Genomic DNA, 22,792 nt, shown 5'->3' on the forward strand with positions numbered 1-22,792 from the left:
GAGGTTGACATCCACATCGACAGGGGAAAGGACGACCGGATCAACGAGGACACCGTCCGCGTGGCCAACTCCTTCGTGTTCAAGCACGGGGCCGCGCACGTGCACCCGCGCGCTCGCCACGGCGGCGTGCTGGGCCAGTGGCTGTCCTCGTGGCGCGTGCCTCGCGACAACGCCTCGGAGATCGCCGTCTTCATCGAGGACGACCTGACTGTGTCGCCGTACTTTGCCAGGTGGTTGCGGAAGGCGCACGAGAAGTACGATGGCTACCCGGGCGTCAACGGGTATAGCATGCAAGGGGAGTCTATCCGTCACGCCTACGGGTCCCCTGGCAGCAACATCCAGTGCCCGTCCGGGGAAACTGTGTTCCTCTACCCCGTGCTAGGCTCTTGGGGGTTCTCCCCCAACACTGCGATGTGGAGGGAGTTTCTCAGGTGAGTTACTGAACTTACTCCTTACCGTCCAGCTCGGATTTTGTTTTGGTGGGGTAGTGAAGAAGAGGAAAAGGAGAGGAGGGTGGGGCGGAGGGGGGGAGGGTTACACGCTTACAACTGCTGCCACGAACCTCCTCCCTCCTTCCCGTATCCTCCAAAGAATTATATATATATATATATATATATATATATATATATATATATATATACATACATACATATATATATATATATATATATATATATATATAACAGGTTCCCAGTTTTAACCGAAATCCAGTCTGAACTATAAGGAGAACAATTGACGATCATTGTGGAAACACACACACACACACACACACACACACACAGAACGGCAGGAAAGCGCGCGCACGCGCACACACACACACACACACACACAGGTGCGTGTATTTTTACGTGCAAGTGCGTGCACAGAAACAAGAGGCGAAGCCTTGATGGCTCACACGTGATTCTTGAGTTAAAAACTGCAAGAACGAAACCGAAAACACGGGTGGTGGTCGGGGGAGGGGTGGTGTGGGAGGAGGACCTAGTACTTATATATATATATATATATATATATATATAGAGAGAGAGAGAGAGAGAGAGAGAGAGAGAGAGAAAACCAGGATACACACACATAATTATATCTATGTATTATCAGTGTGTGTGTGTCCCAGTTCTTTCGTCAAAATCATGGTTGGCGTTTCGGGCGCACGTTCTCCCACACAATTTAGATCTAAATCAAAGTTTTACACTTCCTCTGTTTTCATCACGGCTTTCCGGTTTGGACAGATCGTAACAAACACTGCACAAAACCGATTTTCGGTATTAATCAAATTTAAAAAAAAACAAACTATTTTGAATGTTATTTTCTTTAGTATTATAGTACTTGTATTACTACAATTAGACGATAACTTGATGCAATTTGGCGTTGACATTGTGTAAACTAAAGTTGATCCAAGTAATATTTTCAGTTTGGCGTTGACATTGTGTAAACTACTTAAGTTGATCCAAGTAATTTTTTCTCAACTTCTGATATCCACAAGCTCAATAAGATTCATGTATATTTATATTTTTAGAATGATTTTTGTGTTGTCTTCAAAACGAATACGTAACACAAAAACTCTCCGTTTGCGAAGTGAATTCGATACAACAGTCAATTCTATTTACATTGGTTTTGGGGCTTCTGGTTCCTTCACGTCAACAGAAGGTACGACAGAAAAGCCTTGCACTTGAATAACTCTGAAATTGAAGCCGACTGTCGAACATTTCCCTTCGGTTGTATTATGTGGGGTGATGGCCTGGAGGTAACGCGTCCGCCTAGGAAGCGAGAGAACCTGAGTGCGCTGGTTCGAATCACTGTTCAGCCGCCGATATTTTTTCCCCTTCCATTAGACCTTGAGTGGTGGTCTGGACGCTAGTCATTCGGATGAGACGATAAACCGAGGTCCCGTGTGCAGCATGCACTTAGCGCACGTCAAAGAACCCACGGCAACAAAAGGGTTGTTCCTGGCAAAATTCTGTAGAAAAATCCACTTCAGTAGGAAAAACAAATAAAACTGCACGCAGGAAAAAAAAAAAAAAAAAAAAATGGGTGGCGCTGTAGTGTAGCGATGCGCTCTCCCTGGGGAGAGCAGCCCGAATTTCACACAGAGAAATCTGTTGTGACAAAAAGCAATACAAATACAAATACAAATTAGCCAGGATACGGGCGTGGCTGTTAAAGCTTTTGGCTTGGCGTGTTCAGTGAATAAATTGCTTAGAAAGTGGACAATAACGGGCTTGGCATGTCCCTCGCTGAGGGCACACATTCTGAAGGGCTTGTGTGTGTGTGTGTGTGTGTGTGGAACATCAAGACAGCCAGTCACGCTTTAGGGTCAAAAGTTAACTCTCTCCATACGAACGGCGAAAGAGACGACGTTAACAGCGTTTCACCCCAATTACCATCATCAAAATATTGCAAGCGGAAGGCTCTTATACTGAAGACGTGAATGTTGACAAAGAATACCACAATTCTGACGACGGAAGCTAAAGGTTGGGTCATTCAGACACCCACTGGACATCCGAGGGGTCTGTGTAGAGGAGAAGAGAGGACTGGCCGTACTGAGTGAGTTAAAACCAGCTGACACTGGATCGCTGAGTGAAGAAATCGTCTATCGGTAGGCTATAACCACTACAAGAAGCATATACGAGGGGATTTCGTGTTGTACTTGTCGTTGGGGAAGAATGTCGCTGCGTTGGCCTACTCTCTCGTCAGCCGGTTACCCCTTGTGTACCGACGCTAAGATAAGGGGCGGTGTGTTGGGGGAGCAGTATAAATTTCGGTCGTCATGGTCTGTCAGTCCTAAGGTGAAACGCGTCTCTCATTTTGTACTGAAGTCAAGGGAAGGGGTCTCAAAGGCAGTGTAGATTTCGGACTTTGCCATATTTCCCCTCTCCCGCACCACTCTCCCGCAAATCTCTCTCTCTCTCTCTCTCTCGCTCTCTCTCTCCTCCCACCCCCGTTATACACACACACACACACACACACACACACACACACACACACACACCATCAACATTGTTTAGATTCTATATATATGTGTGTTTACATACAGGTGTAAATCATTCCCACACTCATTATACGCGAATGCGTAAACTTGTGTTATGTAGAATCAATAGAATTTCGACGTAGCTGCTGCCCCGTTGAACGCACGAACTAAAAGTAAGATAGAATACACGTTGGTATTGTATATATATATATATATATATATACACCCACACAGTCGTTTTACAGTTACATTACTGAACTCTTCCAACGAATTTACAATACAATACAATGCAGTACAATACAACACAACATGAACCCCGATTTACAATACAATACAAACTGGATACGTTACCCCCCTGTCCTGGTGAAGTCTCCTCCATCCAGTTGGTTCCATGAGGCCAGCCAGAACCCCAGTTTACAAAAAACAGTGCAATACAATACAATACAGCACAGTAAAACACAACAAGAACCCCAGTTTACAATACAATACGATACAATCCAATCCAGTGCAACGCAGCAAGAGCCCCAGTCTACAATACAAACTAAATATGTGACCACCTCTCATGGTGAACACTCTTCCACACAGGTGGTATACAATCAGGCCACCCAGAACCACCCAGTTTACAACACAACACAACACAACACAACAAGAACTCCAATTTACAATGTTATACAACACAACAGTAACCCCAATTTACAATACAGTACAAGTATGGACTGAATATGTGACCCGCCTCTACTGGGTGAACTCTCCTTCACACAGGTGGTACCACGAGGCCAGCCAGAACCCCAAGTTCCTCCCCTTGGTGCCGGGCCTGAAGCCCAGTGGGTGGTACCAGAGCCTGGCCAAGTCTGGCCGTGGGGACTCCATGTGGACCATGTGGCACATCTACCATGCCTACAAGGTTAGACACACGGCTGTCGTCCCCTTATTCGCCTGTTCCCCCGATTGGCCCATTCCTGATTTGCCTATTCCTGATTCCCCCCCTACCCGATAGGCCCATTCCTGATTTGCCTATTCCTGATTCCCCCCACCCGATTGGCCCATTCCCAGTTAGCCTTTTCATGATTCCCCCACCGATTGGCCCATTCCCCTTTAGCCTATTCACGATTCCCCCCCACCCAATTGGCCCATTCCCGGTTAGCCTTTTCATGATCCCCCCCCCACCCCCACCCGATTGGCCCATTCCCGGTTAGCCTATTCATGATACCCCCCACCCGATTGGCCCATTCCCAGTTAGCCTATTCATGATCCCCCCACCTGAATGGTCCATTCCCGGTTAGCCTATTCACGATCCCCCACCCAATTAGTCCATTCCCGATTTGCCTATTCCTGATTCCCCTCTCCCGATTGGCCCATTCCCGGTTAGCCTATCCACAGTTCCCCCACCCGATTGGCCCATTCCCGGTTAGCCTATTCATGATTCCCCCACCCGATTGGCTAATTCCCGGTTAGCCTATTCACAGTTACCCACACCCAATTGGCCCATACCTGGTTAGCCTAATCACGATTCCCCCATCCTGATTGGCCTATTCCCGTTTGGCCTTTTCACAGTTCCCCCCACCTGATTGGTCCATTCCCGGTTAGCCTATTCATGAGTCCCCCCACCCGATTGGCCCATTCCCGGTTAGCCTATTTACAGTTCCCCCCACCCGATTGGCCCATTCCCGGTTAGCCTGTTCACGATTCCTTCCACCCGATTGGCCCATTCCCGGTTAGCCTACTGCTGATTCTCCCCACCCGATTGGCCCATTCCCGTTTAGCCTATTCCTGATTTCCCCCACAACAGATTGGCCCATTCCCGTTTAGCCTATTCCTGATTCCCCCCACCCGATTGGCCCATCCCCAATTCGCCCATCACTGAATTAGGTGATCCATATTCGTCTTATTTCCAGTTTGTCTATTCCCGAACGTCTGTTCCTGCGCCAATCATTAAATTGGTGATCCTGATTGGCATCCCCCCCCCCCTCCCCCCCCATTACTACTAACTTACTAAGTACTGGTTTGGTACACCTACCAGAAGCTATGGGATGAACAAGGTCTCACCCTCCCCCAACCCCCTCCCCCCCAGCTCCCCCTCCCATCCCCATGTATATACAGTTTTCAGCTTCTTTCAAGGTTTTGTTGTTGTTTTCGCGTCTATGAAAACACCCGGCCTTTGTTTCTGTTGGCGATCTGAGCATTGATATCTGACCACAAACATTTCAATACACACCAGTGTATGGGGTGTGTCTGTGTCTGTGTGTGTGGTCATCCCTGTATGTGTGTGTACGTGTGTTTGAGAGAGAGCAACTGAATGGGCGAAACAGGAATGGTGGGTAGGCGAAACAGGACAGTGGGTCAAACCCTCGGTAGAGTCGTGCGCTGAGAGTGGAGGCAAAGAGTAGCAGTCGAATCAGGGATAGGCGAATCGAACCTGCTCGAAGAAATGTACCAGTGGGTCTTAAAAACAGGGATTGAGTGGGCGTAGTTGTGTTCCGTTTATTGCGGATGGTTCTGTCAATGAATTGTGATATTCGTCTACGTCATGTATTCTTGTCCCAAGTCTCCAACACTGAACAACTTTAACTCACTCAGTACGGCCAGTCCTCTCTTCTCCTCTACACAGACCCCTCGGATGTCCAGTGGGTGTCTGAATGACCCAACCTTTAGCTTCCGTCGTCAGAATTGTGGTATTCTTTGTGAACATCCACGTCTTCAGTATAAGAGCCTTCCGCTTGCAATATTTTGATGATGGTAATTGGGGTGAAACGCTGTTAATGTCGTCTCTTTCGCCGTTCGTATGGAGAGAGTTAAGGGCGAAAGCCAATAGTTCAGTAAACTAAAATTAGAGTCTTTCTTTTTTCTTTTCTTTTTTCCTTTTTCTTGTCAGCGTGTGTGTGTGTGTGTGTGTGAAAAAATATTTTCACCAAAACACGCTTGTCAATGACTTTCTGCTTTCACCAGAACCACCAGCTCACGCTGTACCCCTGTTTGCCAGAGAAGAAAGGGTTAACCTTCAACTGGAAAGAGCCTGGGGAGCACTATGCGAAGCACAGCATGGGGAAAGGGCTGCATGCACATCTGATGGAAACATGGCGGGAGGAAGACGTGCGCTTGCCGGAGAAAATCGTCGTCTTGAATGCCAAGGGCTTCATCACTGGGGAAAAAATATCTTCAAAAGGACTGGAACGACTGTAGTAAATGAGTGTGACAGCTGATGATGACGATTGTGGGATAATGGTGTTGGTTGTGATGATAGTGATGATGATTGAGAGGATAATGATGTGATGATGATTGTGAAAATGGTGATGATTGAAAGGATAATGGTGATGAATGTGAGGATAGTGTAATGTGTGGATTGTTGGCTGAGTGGTAAGTGAGAGAATCTGAGTGCACTGGTTCCATTCTCACTGTACCCCGCATTTTCTCCCCCTCCACTAGACTTTTGAGTGGTGGTCTGGACGTTAGTCATTCGAATGAGACGATAAATTGAGGTCCAGTGTGCAGCATGCACTTAGCGCATGTAGAAGAACCCACGGCAAGAAAAGAGTTGTCCTTGGCCAAATTCTGTAGAAAAATCCACTTCGATAGGAAAGACAAATAAAACTGCAGGCAGGAAAAAATACAAAAAATGGTGGTGTTCTCGGTATAGCGACGTGATGCGCTCTCCCTGGGAAAAGCAGCCTGAATTTCACTCAGAGAACTCTGTTGTGACAAAAGAGTAATACAATACAATATGATACGATACAATATATGATACGATACGATACGATACGATACGACGATAATGGTGATGATGTGAATGATGATCGTCTTAGAGACCGAGATATTGTGATGCGACAGATGACAATGACCACTGGTGGAGACGTGGGCATCATGTCTTTCAGCGCTGGAATCATGGAATCGTGTGCGTTGGACTCGACAGTGGGTTGAGAGAGATATAGATTGATTGTGTGGTGTGAGTGACGAGCCTGTGGATGCACAGTTAATTTTGAGTCGGATGAATAAAGATTTATCATCGTCATTCTCAGTCGTCGTCGTCATGATCGCTGTCGTTGTTGTCTTTCTTTTGTATTCTGTTTGGCAGAACACTTGATGTATGTTATGACAAATAGTAATGATAAGGATGGTTGTTATGGTGATGAGCTTGACAGTAGTGATCAAAATGTTATCTGATCATTATTATCAATATCATAAAGGGATCACATGATATAGTGGTTTGTCCGTCGGGATCGATGAGGACCATCTAGTCATCCTGGGGGTGGGTGGGTTGGGCTCTGTGGGTGCACAGATGACTGGTCAGGCCAATCCGCGCCAGGAAGGTTCTGACGCAGTGAGGACAGGGGATGGTGGCGGCTGTCGGGGACTTGCTGGCACTGCTTTTTCTGGCCTGTCTGCGTTGCTCTGCTGCAGCGATTCTGTTGGCCTCACAGGATTTGGCGCCTTTGTGGACACCTGAATGCCACTTTGGTCTGTCCATTGCTTTCAGCTCCCACGTGTTGTGGATCAGCCTTGAAGGCCCTCAGAGAAGCTTTCAGAGTGTCTTTGAAGCACTTCTTTTGGCCTCCATGGGAGCACTTGCCATGTTGGAGTTCGCCATACAGCAGTTTCTTGGGGAGCCGGTGGTCTGGCATGCAAACTACATGGCCTGTCCAGCGCAGCTGGGCCTGCATCAAGATGGTGTAGATGCTGGGCATGATATACTAGTGTGAGAAAGCATTTCGGTTTTTTCTTGATGTAAGCAAGGGTATTAAATGATACTCATTATTACTATGATATTGAGAAAGGATGCTGTCGATGTTTGAAAAATTCCAAATAAAAATTGTTGAATTCATCAGGGGAAGTTGTGAATGAGAAAACTCGTACAAACTGTTCTTTTGATTGGAAACTGCTGCCATAACTGATATTTTCATAATCTGCTATCCTGTTTTGCGATCCATTGAAATCCAATAAGATAAATAACAATGACTTTTGGCAAACAGTTTCTGACTATTCCATTTTTTCCAGTCTTTAATGTTCATGTTTTTGGGACATCTTCGTTCCATTGAAATCCAATAAGATAAATAACAATGACTTTTGGCAAATAGTTCCTGACTGTTCCATTTTTTCCAGTCTTTAATGTTCATGTTTTTTGGACATCTTTATACATTTTTAAAATTATTATTATTGTTTGTTTATTGTTTGGAAATAAAAGAAAAAATAGAATTCATCATTTTACAATGTTATATTCTTTAGATAGTAAAGTTTAATGTTGGTTTTATTCTTTATGTATTAAAGTTGGATTAAAACTTAATGTGTTTGCTTCTGTGTGTGCGCGTGTGTGGGCTAAAGGGTCATGAATGAGTCTGTACAGCGTTAATAATTATGAGGGTCTTTATTGTAAGTACAGATAATTTTGTGCAGCGTTAATATGAAGGTCTTTGTTGAAAGTAGTCTGCAGAAAAGAACCAGCACTTATCGGATGCCTATGGCATCTGGGGGAAAAAAAAAAAAAATCCCATAGATTTGGACGGACTGGAAAAGTTTATTGTTACTTTGAAAGTTTTATTTCGCCAGAGATCTTTTTCGGATGCCAGTGCGACCAAACCTGCAACCCAGAACAATGTACAACAAACAGTGACACACTGTGTAACAAAATCACACGTTGTCTGTCAGTCTGTGACTGTAGCAGCCGAGGCAGTCACGTTGAGAATAGCCATTATGATAATGATGACAACAACAATAATAGTAATGATGATAATACTGATAATCATAAGACGAAAATGACGTCCAATGAGAGGAATGTCGTATGGTTTCGTTGACGGGCGCAGCAGCCGAGTGGTTAAAGCGTTGGACTTTCAATCTGAGGGTCCCGGGTTCGAATCACGGTGACGGCGACGGCGCCTGGTGGGTGAAGGGTGGAGATTTTTTCCGATCTCCCAGGTCACCATATGTGCAGACCTTCTAGTGCCTGAACCCCCTCGTGTGTAAACGCATGCAGAAGATCAAATACGCACGTTAAAGATCCTGTAATCCATGTCAGCATTCGGTGGGTTATGGAAACAACAACATACCCAGCATGCACACCCCCGAAAGCGGAGTATGGCTGCCTACATGGCGGGGTAAAAACGGCCATGCACGTAAAAGCCCACTCGTGTACATGCGAGTGAACGTGGGAGCTGCAGCCCACGAACGCAGAAGAAGAAGAGTATGGTTTCGTTGCTCGAAGCACCACGCGTTCGTGGAACATGTTTGGACCACACTACACCCCCACACCCCCACATTCCCCTGCCCACACACCCCTGACAACCTCCTCCCCCCTCACCCTCCCCCCACACACACATACGCGCGCAACCGCCCCTCAACACACACACACACACATCTTGTGCTGAGCAGTGACAAAAATCCAATCGTGTTGCCCAGCAACAGCTAAGGTCCGTGTCAGGGCTGAACACCCTGTTGCGGCACATTATTGTCGCCGGCGACATTATGTACAGACCCTCGCTGCACATAATGTCGCCATTCTGCAATATATTTAATTGCAATGTTTTTAAAAGCGAATGTGTGAAATGCTTTTATTTGAAAACATATGTTTATTACTCTTGTTTGATCAAGTTATCTGCGTGTGTGGGGTGGGGTGGGGTGCGGTGCGGGTGTGTGCTGATTATCTGGTTGTGGTTTTCCGCAATTCATCTTTATTCTTATCCGTCTATTATAATCAATGTGCAGTATAGTAGGCTATGTTTATAATTATATTCAAATAATGTTTCTTAATTCTTTCTGTTTTTACATTAAGAATACTAGTTATTACCTGCAGTGTGTGGATGTATGTATGAAACGATGTATGTGATATTTTTTACATTTGTATCTTCGTAATATTTGTTGGGGCTGTTGTTGGCTTTTACAGTTATGGTCCCCATGTTGTTTACTTGTCTATGTTGTGATAATGCACTTGACCAAATTTCTCCAGGTGGAGATAATAAAGTTATTCTTATCTTATCTTATCTTATCTTATATATGACAATACCAAAAGAACAAAGAACTGCACAGTTGGAGTGCACTTGGCCTAGTGTCGTGTTGTTGTTCTTATCATAGTTGTGTGTTGTTGTTGTTGTAGTCAAGGGCCTGTGGCGCAATGGATAACGCGTCTGACTACGGATCAGAAGATTCCAGGTTCGAATCCTGGCAGGTTCGTCCTTTTTAACTGTCAGGATGGCCGAGCGGTCCAAGGCGCTGCGTTCAGGTCGCAGTCTGGTTCTCCAGGCATGGGTTCGAATCCCACCTCTGACAACTTTTTTTTTTTCTCAAGGCCTGACTAAGCGCGTTGGGTTACGCTGCTGGTCAGGCATCTGCTTGGCAGATGTGGTGTAGCGTATATAGATTTGTCCGAACGCAGTGACGCCTCCTTGAGCTACTGAAACTGAAACTGTTGTTGTTAATGTTTATGTTGTTGTGTGTTCGTGTGCGCATGCGCATATGCTATTGTTGTGTGTGTGAGTGTGTGTGTGTGCGCCTGTATTTCGTGTGTGTGTTTGGGAGTACATTCGTGTTTATGTAAAAGGGGTATGTGGTGGGAGAGGTGGGGGTATACTGATGTGTGCGGGTGTGTTTGGCGTGTGTGTGTGTGTATGTCAATGTGTGAGTGTGCGTGCATGTGTGTGTGTGTGCGTGTGTGTCTACGTGGAACCACATACAGGCCTGTTTATGACTTCCCTTATCTCCTTGTGTGTGTGTGTGTGTGTGTGTTATCTTCGAGGGGACAACTTTTCAGCGACATTACGCTGGGTCATAAAAGTTACGTCACAGCTCCTCACACACTAGTGGGTTCGGAAACTTGAGTCGATCGTAAAAGTCAAGTGGATGGATTGTAAACACAAACCTATAGATAAATTGTCGTCAACAAACGAATGTATCCTTTAACCTTTTTATATATACATGTCAAAACAGTATACGCTTGTACATGTTTCTGTTTTGGGTTTAGCTATGTATCAGTACCAGTATCGGAAGCTGAAGGAGGCGCAACTGTGTTCGGACACTGAATCCATATACGCTACACCACATCTGTCAAGCAGATGCCTGACCAGGAGCGTAACCCAACGCACTTAGGCCTTGAGAAAAAAAGAAAAAAAGAAGAAAGAAAATTAAACAAAGAAGTAAATGAATATTTAAATATGAAAAAAAAAAGATACTACTACTAACAATGATAATAAATAAAGATAAAAAGACAATACTGATATTAAATAAACAAATAAGCAAATAAATGTAAAACACAAACACATACACAAATACACACACGCATGCGCGCGCGCGCGCACACACACACACACACGCATGCATAACAGATATGCAACAAACATGCAGTTTCACAGATATGAAAGCACAAACAAATGCACATAAACGCACACGATCCCCGACACACACACACACACACACACACACACACAAGTTTCAAGTTTTAATTATCCTTTCACTCCTATTGGAGAATGGAGGATTACTGCAAAATAATCTTTTCGTGCCCAGAACAAAGATTTCCAAATACACAACAATGTCACATAAAAGTTGAGAAAACACAAATGTCTTTTAATTCCAAAAGTATAGCTAGGCAACATTTGCAAATCTAATCATCTTACAGCTAAAATGACTTTTTTGCCTCCTTTGAGCATATTACAAAAATTAAAAACCGATTTTGGAGACAAATATTTTTTTAGGAACATATCTATTTCGTAACTGATCATAATTGAGACATTCCAGTATAAAATGAAACTAATCACCAATCACAGACATGTTACAAACCTTACAAAGCCGTAACTCTCGTGGTATGCCTTGTGTCTCCCTGTTTCTATTTCCAGCTTATGATTACTACTTCGAAATCTGAAGAAGCTGATAACGTAATTATTAGGCATTTGACTTATATATTTTTCTCTACGAAATCCACTTTTGAAATTTCGTTAAAACAAACATTTACTACTCGCTTCTAGAGCATGTCTCCATAGATTTTGAAAAATATCTCTCAAAGCAATGTTGACATTCTTGCAGAAAGATTCCCTCTCCAAGAAGAATTGAACATCCCAGACACAGTCATACCCTGCTTCTATTAAAATTTGTCTGATATAATTCATCCAGTTTGAAGAATAAATACCATTTCGATATAAGTCAAGTAATATGAAATATATTTTCCCAGAATATTTTTCTGTGTTTGATATCACTAAGCTGGTCCAAAATCGAACTAATCTCATTTTCACTAACACACTAATTGGATAAATACCAGTTCTTCCATAAACAATTTGGGTCATAATATTTCTGTTCAGTTTGAACAAGCGTTTCAAAAAATTCAATTCTAATTTTTTCAAGTATATCTACATTTCATAACCCCATATTTCTGCACCATACAACAAAATAGGAACAATCATAGACTGGTGCATGTCCAGAATGATATGTAAAGGTAAATCTTGATTTCTGGCTGACTGAAGTAACGAAAACAGAGCTTTCTGGCCCTGTTCATACATCATTTTTTAGCTTTGTAAAAAGTTCCGTTTCTACGAAATTCGATGCCAAGATATTTAAAAGAATCGACAACATCCAAACATGCATCACCAAACTTAAAAACAGGCTTTAGCTTGTTTGTAGAATTAAATATCATCACTTTAGTTTACTTTACATTGAACACTAGTTTCCATTTTAAACAATATTTGTGAAAAACATTGAGGGACTGTTGTAATCCTTTTTTCGTCTCTGAAAGTAAAATTGTGTCATCTGCATACAACAGACATGCATGCACACACACCTCATCCTCTACACACACACACACACACACACACACACACACACACGTGCACAGAGCTCTCCTGACACATGTGCACACTTACACACACACACACACACACATATATACAGAGGCTGCCACTGATTGGTCGCAAGAGGGAAAAGATCTAGCGTGTTGCTCAGTCTATTGTATTTGGGAAAGCCCAAAGAGACTGTTCCGTTTTGAAGAAATTTGAGCAATGTTGGTTTGGAAATGATGCCAACATTCGTTTGATTTGCAAAGCATCGTGCTCTATCTTTCATGCTAAACTTACGGCCGCTCACTATCTCTACCTTTCTTTCTTTGAGGCGATCGAAGGTGTGATGGCCTTGTACCTGTTCTTTTTGGTATTCTCTGACTTTACTGAGGATTTCCGATTTTCCTAGATGTAGGCCGCTCGTTGTTGTGTTACCAGCAAGTCTGTCAGCTCGCTCATTTTCCTTAACACCTGCATGTCCCGGGCAGTATGACCATGTGAGTTTTTTAATCTGAAAGTTGCGCATTGCCTTATGCCACTCTGGGCTTCCCATTCCGTTTTCAATTTTCTGTATGAGGTTCATTGAGTCTGTTAGAATCATGGCATGTTGGTTTCCAGGCGTATGGATGGACGATAGCAACTGGAGGGTATGTGTCACAGCTTCAACTTCCATCGTTAGGCTGGAGGTTGTGACTTTGGAGGCAGCATTCTCTTCCCTAATTGTTTTTCCATTTTGTTTCGCAGTGAATCCCCAACCGGACTGGTCTTTGGTGACTGAGCCATCTGTGTATTATGATGATGTCCTCTTCTTTACTGTTTTCTTCTGTGAGTAGCTTCACTTCTGCATCAGTTTTGCCCTCTGGCCATTCCCGACAATGTCTTCCGAGAGTGGGTGAAATGGCTGTGTTGAATAGATGATTGAGGTTTTCGGGGTTTTCCTTCCATTCTTTTGTTTCTTTCGGGTCTTGTAGGCGGGCATACTGGCTGGATTGTGTCTTCTCCTTGCCCCGTCCATGATCTTCCTCGTCCTAGACGGCTGCCTTTTGGTTCCTTAACTGCGTCATGCAGTGGGTTTTGAGGGTTTTCTAATGCTCTGAAGTAGGTCTTAACCTGTTATAACTTGGTTTCTGGCCTGCATTGAAGGAAGGAAAAGCAGGTATCGCATGGTTTCCGTAGGTGTGTCTTTTGTTGTTCAAAGCATCAGCCTCATTGTTTCATTTTGAACTCTTTTTAATAATAGGAGGCTGCTTTGAAGCGGTGGTGTTAGCCAGTAGTCCGCAGTCGATCACACTGAGAACGAGTGATTGATATAGCAGTGTGGGGTGGGGGGTGGTGCGGGTGTGTGCTGATTATCTGGTTGTGGTTTTCCGCAATTCATCTTTATCCTTATCTTATCTGTCTATTATAATCAGTGTGCAGTATAGTAGGCTATGTTTATAATTATATTCAAATAATGTTTCTTAATTCTTTCTGTTTTTATATTAAGAATACTGGTTATTATCTGCAGTGTGTGGATGTATGTATGAAACGATGTATATGATATATATATATATATATATATATATATATATATATATATATATATATATATATTACATTTGTATCTTCGTAATATTCGTAAAAGCTGTCGTTGACTTTTTCAGTTATGGTCCCCATGTTTACTTGTCTATGTTGTGAAAATGCACCTGACCAAATTTCTCCAGTTGGAGATAATAAAGTTATTCTTATCTTATCTTATATAGCAGGAAGAGGTGGCGTTGTTCGATACCTTTGGTTGCCATTGCCTTTAAGACTGAAAGACCCTTTTTGGATTTGAGAACAGCATTTTCCGTATGTTTTCTGAAGGTCTTATGTTCGTCAACAAACGGATGTTATCTCTGTACCCTTAAAGCTTTTTATGCATACATGTCTAAACGGTATACGCTTGTACATGTTTCTTTAGGGATTTAGCTTTTATCTTCAACAAACGAATGTTCTATCTTTCAACCTTTTTATGCATCCATGTATAAACGGTATACGCTGGTAGATGTTTCTTTGGGGTTTTCCTTTGGTCGTCAACAAACGAATGTCATCTCCTCCTCTTTCACCTCCCATCCACATTTCATTCGTGACTGTTCACGCGCATGCGCACAGACAGACAGACGACAGACAACACTCACACACACACACACGGAATCTCTGTAATTCATTTATTATCAAAGACGTGTTCTTGTTCACAAACTGTACACGTTTCGATGAGTTTTTATATTTATCAGGTCCTTCAAAAATAAATATTGATTTCTTTTCTCGGCTCATCATGCGAGTTTCTTTTGTTCTTAAACTTTAATTACGTGTGTAATGTATGGCTATTTTTAGTACGACTAGGCCGTTTCAGTTTTTTTTCTTCTTTTTCCTCTTCTCCTGTGTCTTTTTTCTTCTTTCTTTCATTCTTTTTTCTTTTTCAACATATCACCGTTTCAAAATGCATTCTGATTTTAAAAATCAAAGTGTTTTGTATGAAACAGTGGTGGCAATTTGTAATTAATATGTATGATAAATAAACGAAATAAATACTGAAAAAAATGCTTTCGTAAACGAAAAAAGAGACAATAAATAGTTGTTTAAAACCAGTACACAAAATTATTAAACATGGATAGGACAAGGTTTCCATAGTCTTGGAATTGTCAATCAGTAAAATGCCCATACCCTGAACTGTAAAAACAGTTATGATAAAAGCAAGTGTTCAAAGATGCCGTCGGTAAAAGCTCGCGTTGTGATACCACCATCCAAATCCTCTACAGTGTGATAAAACTTCAGTTACGAAGCTTTCATATGACATCCCTGTCACTGACATCGCCATAAAAAGTCCACGCATAGTCGCGCATCTGTGTGTGTGTGTGTGTGTGTGTGTGTGTGTGTGTGTGTGCGTTTGCGCGTGCGTTTGCATGTGTATGTGTGTGCGTGCGTGCGTATGTGTGTGAGTGCGCGTGTTTGTGAGTATGCCGGTGTGTGTGTGTGTGTGTGTGTGTGTGTGTGTGTGTGTGTGTGTGTGAGAGAGTATGCCGGTGTGTGTGTGTGTGCGCGCGCGCGAAAGTTTTCTTGGTCGTAGCCTCCTCTCTACATTATCATGATTATATAACATCTTGTGAAGCGCATAAAGCTGTACACTACACAAGAGGAAACGTTTTTTCTTTTCTTCTTTTACGCCAAGGGAGTACGCTATGTATATATGTTTTTTTGTTTTTTTTGTTTTGTTTTTAACAGAGCCATCGTCTTCTGTTCAAGCGTACGAAATGGCCAGGTATAACCCTCAACGGCCGTTCGAAAACAAGCAGATATAACGGTCCATAGATGTTCATTCCTGCACAACACCGTCCTCTTTTTTACCTGCTTGTTCAGAGTGTCTCACAATGCCGATACCACCAATCATTACAATTGCACACACTTTTGTTTCCAGACCAGAAAACTGGCCTCGGCCTTCAAGCAGACACTCTCAAGGTAGCGACAGGTGTGTACATACGCTACAGCTTTGCTCTGTCAGTCACAGACTTGCTGGGGCTGGGGTTTGACATGTACCTGCATGATAGTCAGTGCACATCTCAGGCATCGACAAAATTCGTTGGCTGTTTGGAGTTTGCCGTGCCTCTTTCTTCAACGTTGAGGGGGTGCGGGGGGTGTAGGGGGGGGGGGGGGTGGGGGTGGGGGTGGGGGGGGTAGCAGAGTGACAGGACAACACTACCGAAACAATAGACAGAAATTAAGTGGCAAACAAACCCTGTGTGGTAGTAACACTTCTTCCTGTACATGGGGATGATGCTCAGCTGTGTGTTTCAGTTACAGACTCCCCGGCTCCGCGGGTCTTTGATTTGTACGTCAGTCATGAAAAGTGACGTCCCGAAGGTAACGGGGGTAAATTTCTGATTCCAAAACAGATGTAGTGTCATGACTGCTCAGCTCTCCTGTACCATATTTTGAAACCCAGGTTGGTCATCACCACACGGACTACCTTCACCAGACGACCGAAGCGGTGATGGTCAGTGGTTATTACGACGATGTAACGGCTTGAACATTCATGAAATGTCGGACTTTAAAAAAAAAAAACCCAACCCCCCAAAAAAACCCCCAAACAAAACAAACAAAAAACAACAACAAACAAAACAAAAACGAACAAAAAAAACAAAAAAAAAAAAAAAACCCGAACAAAAAACAAAACAAAAAAAGAAAACGAACAAAAAAACCAACAAAAAACGAACAAAACAAAAAAAACAACAAAAAACAAAAAAACAAACAAAAAAAACGAACAAAAAACAAAAACAAAAACAAAACAACAAACCCCGAACAAACAAAAAACAAACAAACAAACAAAAAAAAAAAACACAAAAAAAAACCCCCACCACCACCACCAACAATACGGGACTACTGTACTTTGAGGAGGAGCTGCAAGTCCCAGTGTGTTAATGCTGGCAATCTCTTTTTGGAGACGAAAGTAATCTTGAACCGTCCACGTCTGTGTGGTGTCTGAAATGACTGACTGACAAGCGGAAGCCGTTTCAAGCCGCTGTTTAATTTCCTTCTCCGGCGGAGCATTCTTCATCTGTACACCCCCATTCCGGCCCCCTTCCCTCGCACACTGTTTCCCCCCTACATGTCGCTTTCCAAGTTTCCTTTCGAACCCCGACAGCTGGGTCAACAGCAGCACATTACCGAGTCTTCTCGATGGTCACGTGGACACAGGCGCTGCGCCACGATTCCTTGGGGTTGGACACGCGGACGTTCAGACGCATCCTGGTGGGGATTAGCCGTTCCTCCAGCAGCTCCTGCACGCGCAGGTCCACTTCCCCGGCGAATCCCTTCAGACTGTGCGACGCGCCGACCGTGAGGGACACCGTCTCCAGAGACCGCGACAGGACCAGCAGACGGGCCAGGGCAGGGGAGGTGAACCTGTGTGAAAGGGTGGCAGTGCAGAGTGCTGGGTTAATTCCCTTCCTTTATTTATTTATTTATTTTTTTAAATGTTCCTTTTAATAGAGCGCACCTTAAAAAAAAAAAAAAAAAAAAAAAGGCAAAGAAAGCCCCCAAACTGTGTGTCATAAAAACAAGACACCCCTACCCACCTGTAGCATGAGTGGGGCCCTTAAGTACTGCAGGAAAAAAAAAAGCAAACAAAAAGACGCACCCCCTCACCCCCCCAAAAAAGCAACAAAACAAAACCACACACCAAAAAACTCAACAAAAATCCCGAAATGTGTGCCATAAAAACCAACACAACCCCCCCCCCCCCCATAGACCTGTAGCAGTGAGTGACCCTGAAGTGGCAGAGGAGAAAGAAAGACACTCCCCCTCCCCTCCTTAAAAACAAGACCCCTACTCCCATCCCCCCCTACACACACACCACAATCCCCACCCACACACACTCCCTCTCCTCCCCCCCTCCACCCCACCCGACACACTCCCCCCCCACACACGCACCCACCACCACCACCACCACCCCACCCAACACACGGACCTGTGAGTGACCCTAAAGTGGGCAAGGAGGAAAAAAAAAAAAAAAAGACTCCCCTCCCCCCCCGTCACACACACCCCACACCACCATCCCTAACCCCCCCCCCCCCCCGCCCCCCGGCACCACTAGTTTAATAAACTAGTGTCAGCGTCAGTGTCCCCCTCGGCACCCCCCTGCCACTCCCCCACCCCTACCCCCAACACACACGGACCAGAAGCAGTGAGCGACCCTGAAGTGGGCAAGGAGGAAAAAAAAAAGACACTCCCGACCCCCCCCACCCCCACGCCCCACCCCCGCCATCACACACACCCCACACAACCACCACTACCCCCCCCCACACACACACACAACCACCACTACCCCCCCTCCCCACACACGGACCTGTAGCACTGAGTGGCCCTGAAGTGGCGGAGGGAGGTTCCCAGCTGGGCCAGGAGGAGGAGGGTGGTGTCCGTGAGGGGGCACGGTCTGGAGTTCACTCCCCTGGCCTGACGGTCCAGCGTGAGACAGCGGAGTCTGGGACAGCCCCTGCCATGGTGACGACGACGATAATCATGACGACGGTGGTCATGACGACGGTGGTGATCATGACGACGGTGGTAATCATAGTGACGATAATCATAACGATGGTGGTAATCATAGTGATGATAATCATAACAATGGTGGTAATCATAGTGATGATAATCATAACAATGGTGGTGATCACAGTGATGATAATCATGACGATGGTGGTGATCATAGTGATGATAATCATGACGATGGTGGTAATGGTGATGATAATCATGACGGTTTTAATCACAGTGATGATAATCATGACGACGGTGGTAATCAGTGATGATAATCATGACGACGGTGGTAATCACAGTGATGACAATCATGACGATGGTGGTAATCACAGTGATGATAATCATGACGATGGTGGTAATCACAGTGATGATAATCATGACGATGATAATCATGACGATGGTGTTGATCACAGTGATAATCATGACGACGGTGGTAATCACAGTGATGACAATCATGACGATGGTGGTAATGACAGTGATGATAATCATGACGACGGTGGTAATGACAGTGATGATTTTCTTCTTCTTCTTCTGCGTTCACTCGTATGCACACGAGTGGGCTTTTACGTGTATGACCGTTTTTACCCCGCCATGTAGGCAGCCATACTCCGTTTTCGGGGGGGTGCATGCTGGGTATGTTCTTGTTTCCATAACCCACCGAACGCTGACATGGATTACAGGATCTTTAACGTGCGTATTTGATCTTCTGCTTGCATATACACACGAAGGGGGTTCAGGCACTAGCAGGTCTGCACATATGTTGACCTGGGAGATCGGAAAAATCTCCACCCTTTACCCACCAGGCGCCGTCACCGTGATTCGAACCCGGGACCCTCAGATTGACAGTCCAACGCTTTAACGACTCGGCTATTGCGCCCGTCACAGTGATGATAATCATGAAGGTTTTAATCACAGTGATGATAATCATGAAGGTTTTAATCACAGTAATGATAATCATGACGATGGTGGTAATCACAGTGATGATAATCATGACGATGGTGGTGATCATAGTGATGATAATGATGACGACGGTGGTGAATGATAAGGATGACGATGGTGGTAATCACAGTGATGATAATGATGACGATGGTGGTAATCTAGTGATGATAATTATTACGATGGTGGTAATGAGTGATGATAATCATGACGATGGTGCTAATTATAGTGATGATAATCATAATGATGCTGATGCTGATAACCATTACGCTATGAAAATAATGTTGATAATACTTATGCTGATAATACTAATGCTGATAATGCTGATAATAATAATATCGTCATCGTCATCCTCCTCCTCCTTCATCCTCCTCCTCCTCCTCCATCATAATCAATATAAACAAAACAGTCTCAAAGTCTGTGGCCTTTCATGCCCTGCTCTCATGGTGACCTCAGTTTCGATACCCCTCCACTTCCGTGCTTGGGGCGAGTTCTGCCAATGTCTTCAGTGTCGGCAGATTCATGGGGGGCTGTTTGAGGGACGTGGTGCCGGTCTCCACTCTGGGGGGGACGCTCACTCAGTCTGGCTCCGCGACTAAGCCATTATTGTCGTTAGAAGGGGGCTTAGTAGGTGGTGTCCTAAGTACGCTGAATCAGAGCAGGCACCACTGAACACCACCGAAGTGACTCAGCAGCAGTGCAGGGTCTCCTCTGATGTGTGGCCTCCTGTGACGGACGAACCCGGGTGTGGCCGTGTATGGGGGAATGTAAATGAGCGGCGTGGGAGTAATGCCACTGAAATGGTGCAGATGATGGGGCAGCAAAAAAAAAAAGAGAAAAAAAAAGAAGAAAAAAAGAAAAAAAAGAGCTGATAATGATATTAACGACATTGAAATAATAATGCTGATGATGATAATCATGATAATCATATTGATGATAATGATGATGATAGTAATGCCGGACCGAGGATCGATATGCGCAATGTAAGTAACATACAAACACCACCACCACCGCTATACCTACAACTACCACTGCTGCTGTTGCTGCTGCTGCTGATGATGTTGGATACTCATGTAGCACTTGGTCAAGAAAAACTGCTCTGGGCGCTTTACAAAACAAATATCGTGCGGAACACATTGCATCGAAGTTGCTTACAGACACCAAAATGCACCTTGCGAACTGTTAACACACACACACATACACACACGCATACACACACACACAGCCACACACACACCAAAGCGTAAGGAAAGGGGCCTGTTGGGGGGGGGGGGGGGCTCACCTGAGGATCACATCCACAGCCTTGTCGCCCAGCCTGAGGCAGCCGGACAGGTGCAGCTCGGCCAGGTCGGGACACAGATCCACCAGCACCGTCAGGTCCTCGCACGTCATCTGAGGCACCCGGCCCAGGCTCAGCTCCCTCAGCTGATGCCTGTGACCGCCAGGATTCCTCTTTTGCCGCCCCTCTCCCCTGGCACTAGGCACCCGCGCTGCGTCTGAAGAGCCGAGGGACGCGTTGGAACAGCTGTTGAGGGGCCGCTGTTCGTGTCGGCTCCAGAAATCTCCGAAACAGGTGTCGGTGCCCGGGACAAACCTGCCCTTGTTGGTGGTGGAGGAGACGTGGAGAGAGGTGAGGGAGGGGCAACTGTGGATGAAGGTGAGCACGCCCTTGGCAGTCACGTGAGACTGATCCTGGCAGAGTCTGAGGCACGTGAGGCGGGGGCAAAGGGCGGCCACGGTCACCAGGCTAGCGTCGGTGACCTTGGGGCAATCCGTCAGTGACAGGGATGTGAGCGCGGTGTTGCACGCGCACAGACTGCGGATGAACTGGTCGTCGACGTCAGCGGGAAGCGACAGTTCTCGGAGCACGCTTCTCTGAGGAGCGCACAGCTGGGACAGACTGGACTGCAGGTAAACGGCCGGTCTGCTGGTCTGCGGGAGGTCTTCTCCCGTGTTGCCATTCAGGTGGATAATGTCCAGATGTCTGCACTTCTCCAACAGAACCATCAATCCTTGATCTGTCCCCCGCAGGTGCGCTAAGTTCACCATTGTCAGGTTGGGGAAGGCGTGTGCGATTTCCGATCCCAAGTTGGAGTCGAGACAGCTGAGCGTGGAGCTGATGGTGAGAGATTTCAAAGTGGACAGCGGAGTTCCACATCTGAAGCCATAGTGACTGATCACGTGAGAGCTGAATGCCAGACGTCTCAGACTGCGACAGCAGCTGGTGATGGTTTTCAGGACGTTGTCTGAAACATCGGTGACGACAATCTCCTCCAGACCGCTCACAGCCTCGAAGAACTTCCTCATTGTGGCGTACAGTGCACCGGAATAGAAAAACAGCAGATTGCCGACCAAGCCGTTGTTGAAATGATCAGAATTCGGGAAAACTAACTTGAACTTCTTCAAATGCTTCAGCATTTGGAAAGTATTGTAACACGTCTGCAGCTCGGCTTCGGTGACTCGGACGAAACGTCCGAAACCGTTTCTGACGATGGTCACTGAGAGCTCAGTGAGCCACGGGTGCTTGCTGGTCAGGGTGAGAATGGACGGTGTGAACAGGGAGCAGCTGATGTTGAGCACGTGCAGGCGAGGACACACCGGAGTGTCCACTGAGGCGACACCTGAATGCCCCACCTCTCTCCACCGACTTCTGCTCTCCGAACTGTAGACGTAAACTTCGACAGTCTGACATTCGTGGTGGATGGAGAGCTTTCGGATGTGGTCTTTGACTTGTCTCCTGTTCTGGGTTACTTGTTGGCAGGTTGTATTCATTTTGTCCTGTTCGTCCACACCACCTGGATCAGATATCTCTTTGTGGCATGCTCTGCTGGAATCTGGAAGGTGAACTTCCCTCTCTCGTGTCTCCATTGCACTTTCTTCCACCGCCTCGTTTTCCAGCTGAGCGAAGTTCACCCGCCCAGCAATGAAACAGTCTTGTTTCAAGAGTTGTGCCGTGAAATTCGTTGACCATCTGTACCTGTTCAGCAGATCGATGTTTATCGATTTCCACAAGCTGGGGTCATACGACAGCTCGTTCAGGTACTTGCAGGTCAGCCTGACCTTCAGCACAAGGTCCGAGACAGGCAGGTAGGACAGCACCTTCAAC

At 45.3% G+C, this 22,792-nt stretch overlaps 1 protein-coding gene and 2 non-coding genes across 4 annotated transcripts in view; all 3 read left to right on the top strand.

Annotated features, from left to right (window-relative positions):
• Nucleotides 1–8,232, top strand: part of LOC143301102 (uncharacterized) — a 15,246-nt gene extending 7,014 nt beyond the window's left edge. For both annotated transcript variants that reach the window (XM_076615154.1, XM_076615153.1), the window contains exons 2-4: nt 1–431; nt 3,725–3,866; nt 5,909–8,232. The exon at nt 1–431 is cut by the window's left edge and continues 491 nt beyond it. In XM_076615154.1, the coding sequence (XP_076471269.1) occupies nt 1–431; nt 3,725–3,866; nt 5,909–6,142 (807 nt within the window). In that variant the 3' untranslated portion in view covers nt 6,143–8,232. The remainder of the gene's footprint in view (nt 432–3,724; nt 3,867–5,908) is intronic.
• Nucleotides 8,233–10,044: 1,812 nt separating this feature from the next.
• Trnar-acg (transfer RNA arginine (anticodon ACG)) lies at nt 10,045–10,117 on the top strand. Its single transcript has one exon. It is a non-coding gene; the product is annotated as a tRNA-Arg (tRNA).
• A 12-nt stretch (nt 10,118–10,129) lies between these two features.
• Trnal-cag (transfer RNA leucine (anticodon CAG)) lies at nt 10,130–10,213 on the top strand. The gene has a single exon. It is a non-coding gene; the product is annotated as a tRNA-Leu (tRNA).
• Nucleotides 10,214–22,792: the final 12,579 nt, after the last annotated feature.

This window comes from Babylonia areolata, chromosome 27 (assembly GCF_041734735.1).
Source record: "Babylonia areolata isolate BAREFJ2019XMU chromosome 27, ASM4173473v1, whole genome shotgun sequence".
Classification (NCBI taxonomy): Eukaryota; Metazoa; Mollusca; class Gastropoda; order Neogastropoda; family Buccinidae; genus Babylonia; species Babylonia areolata.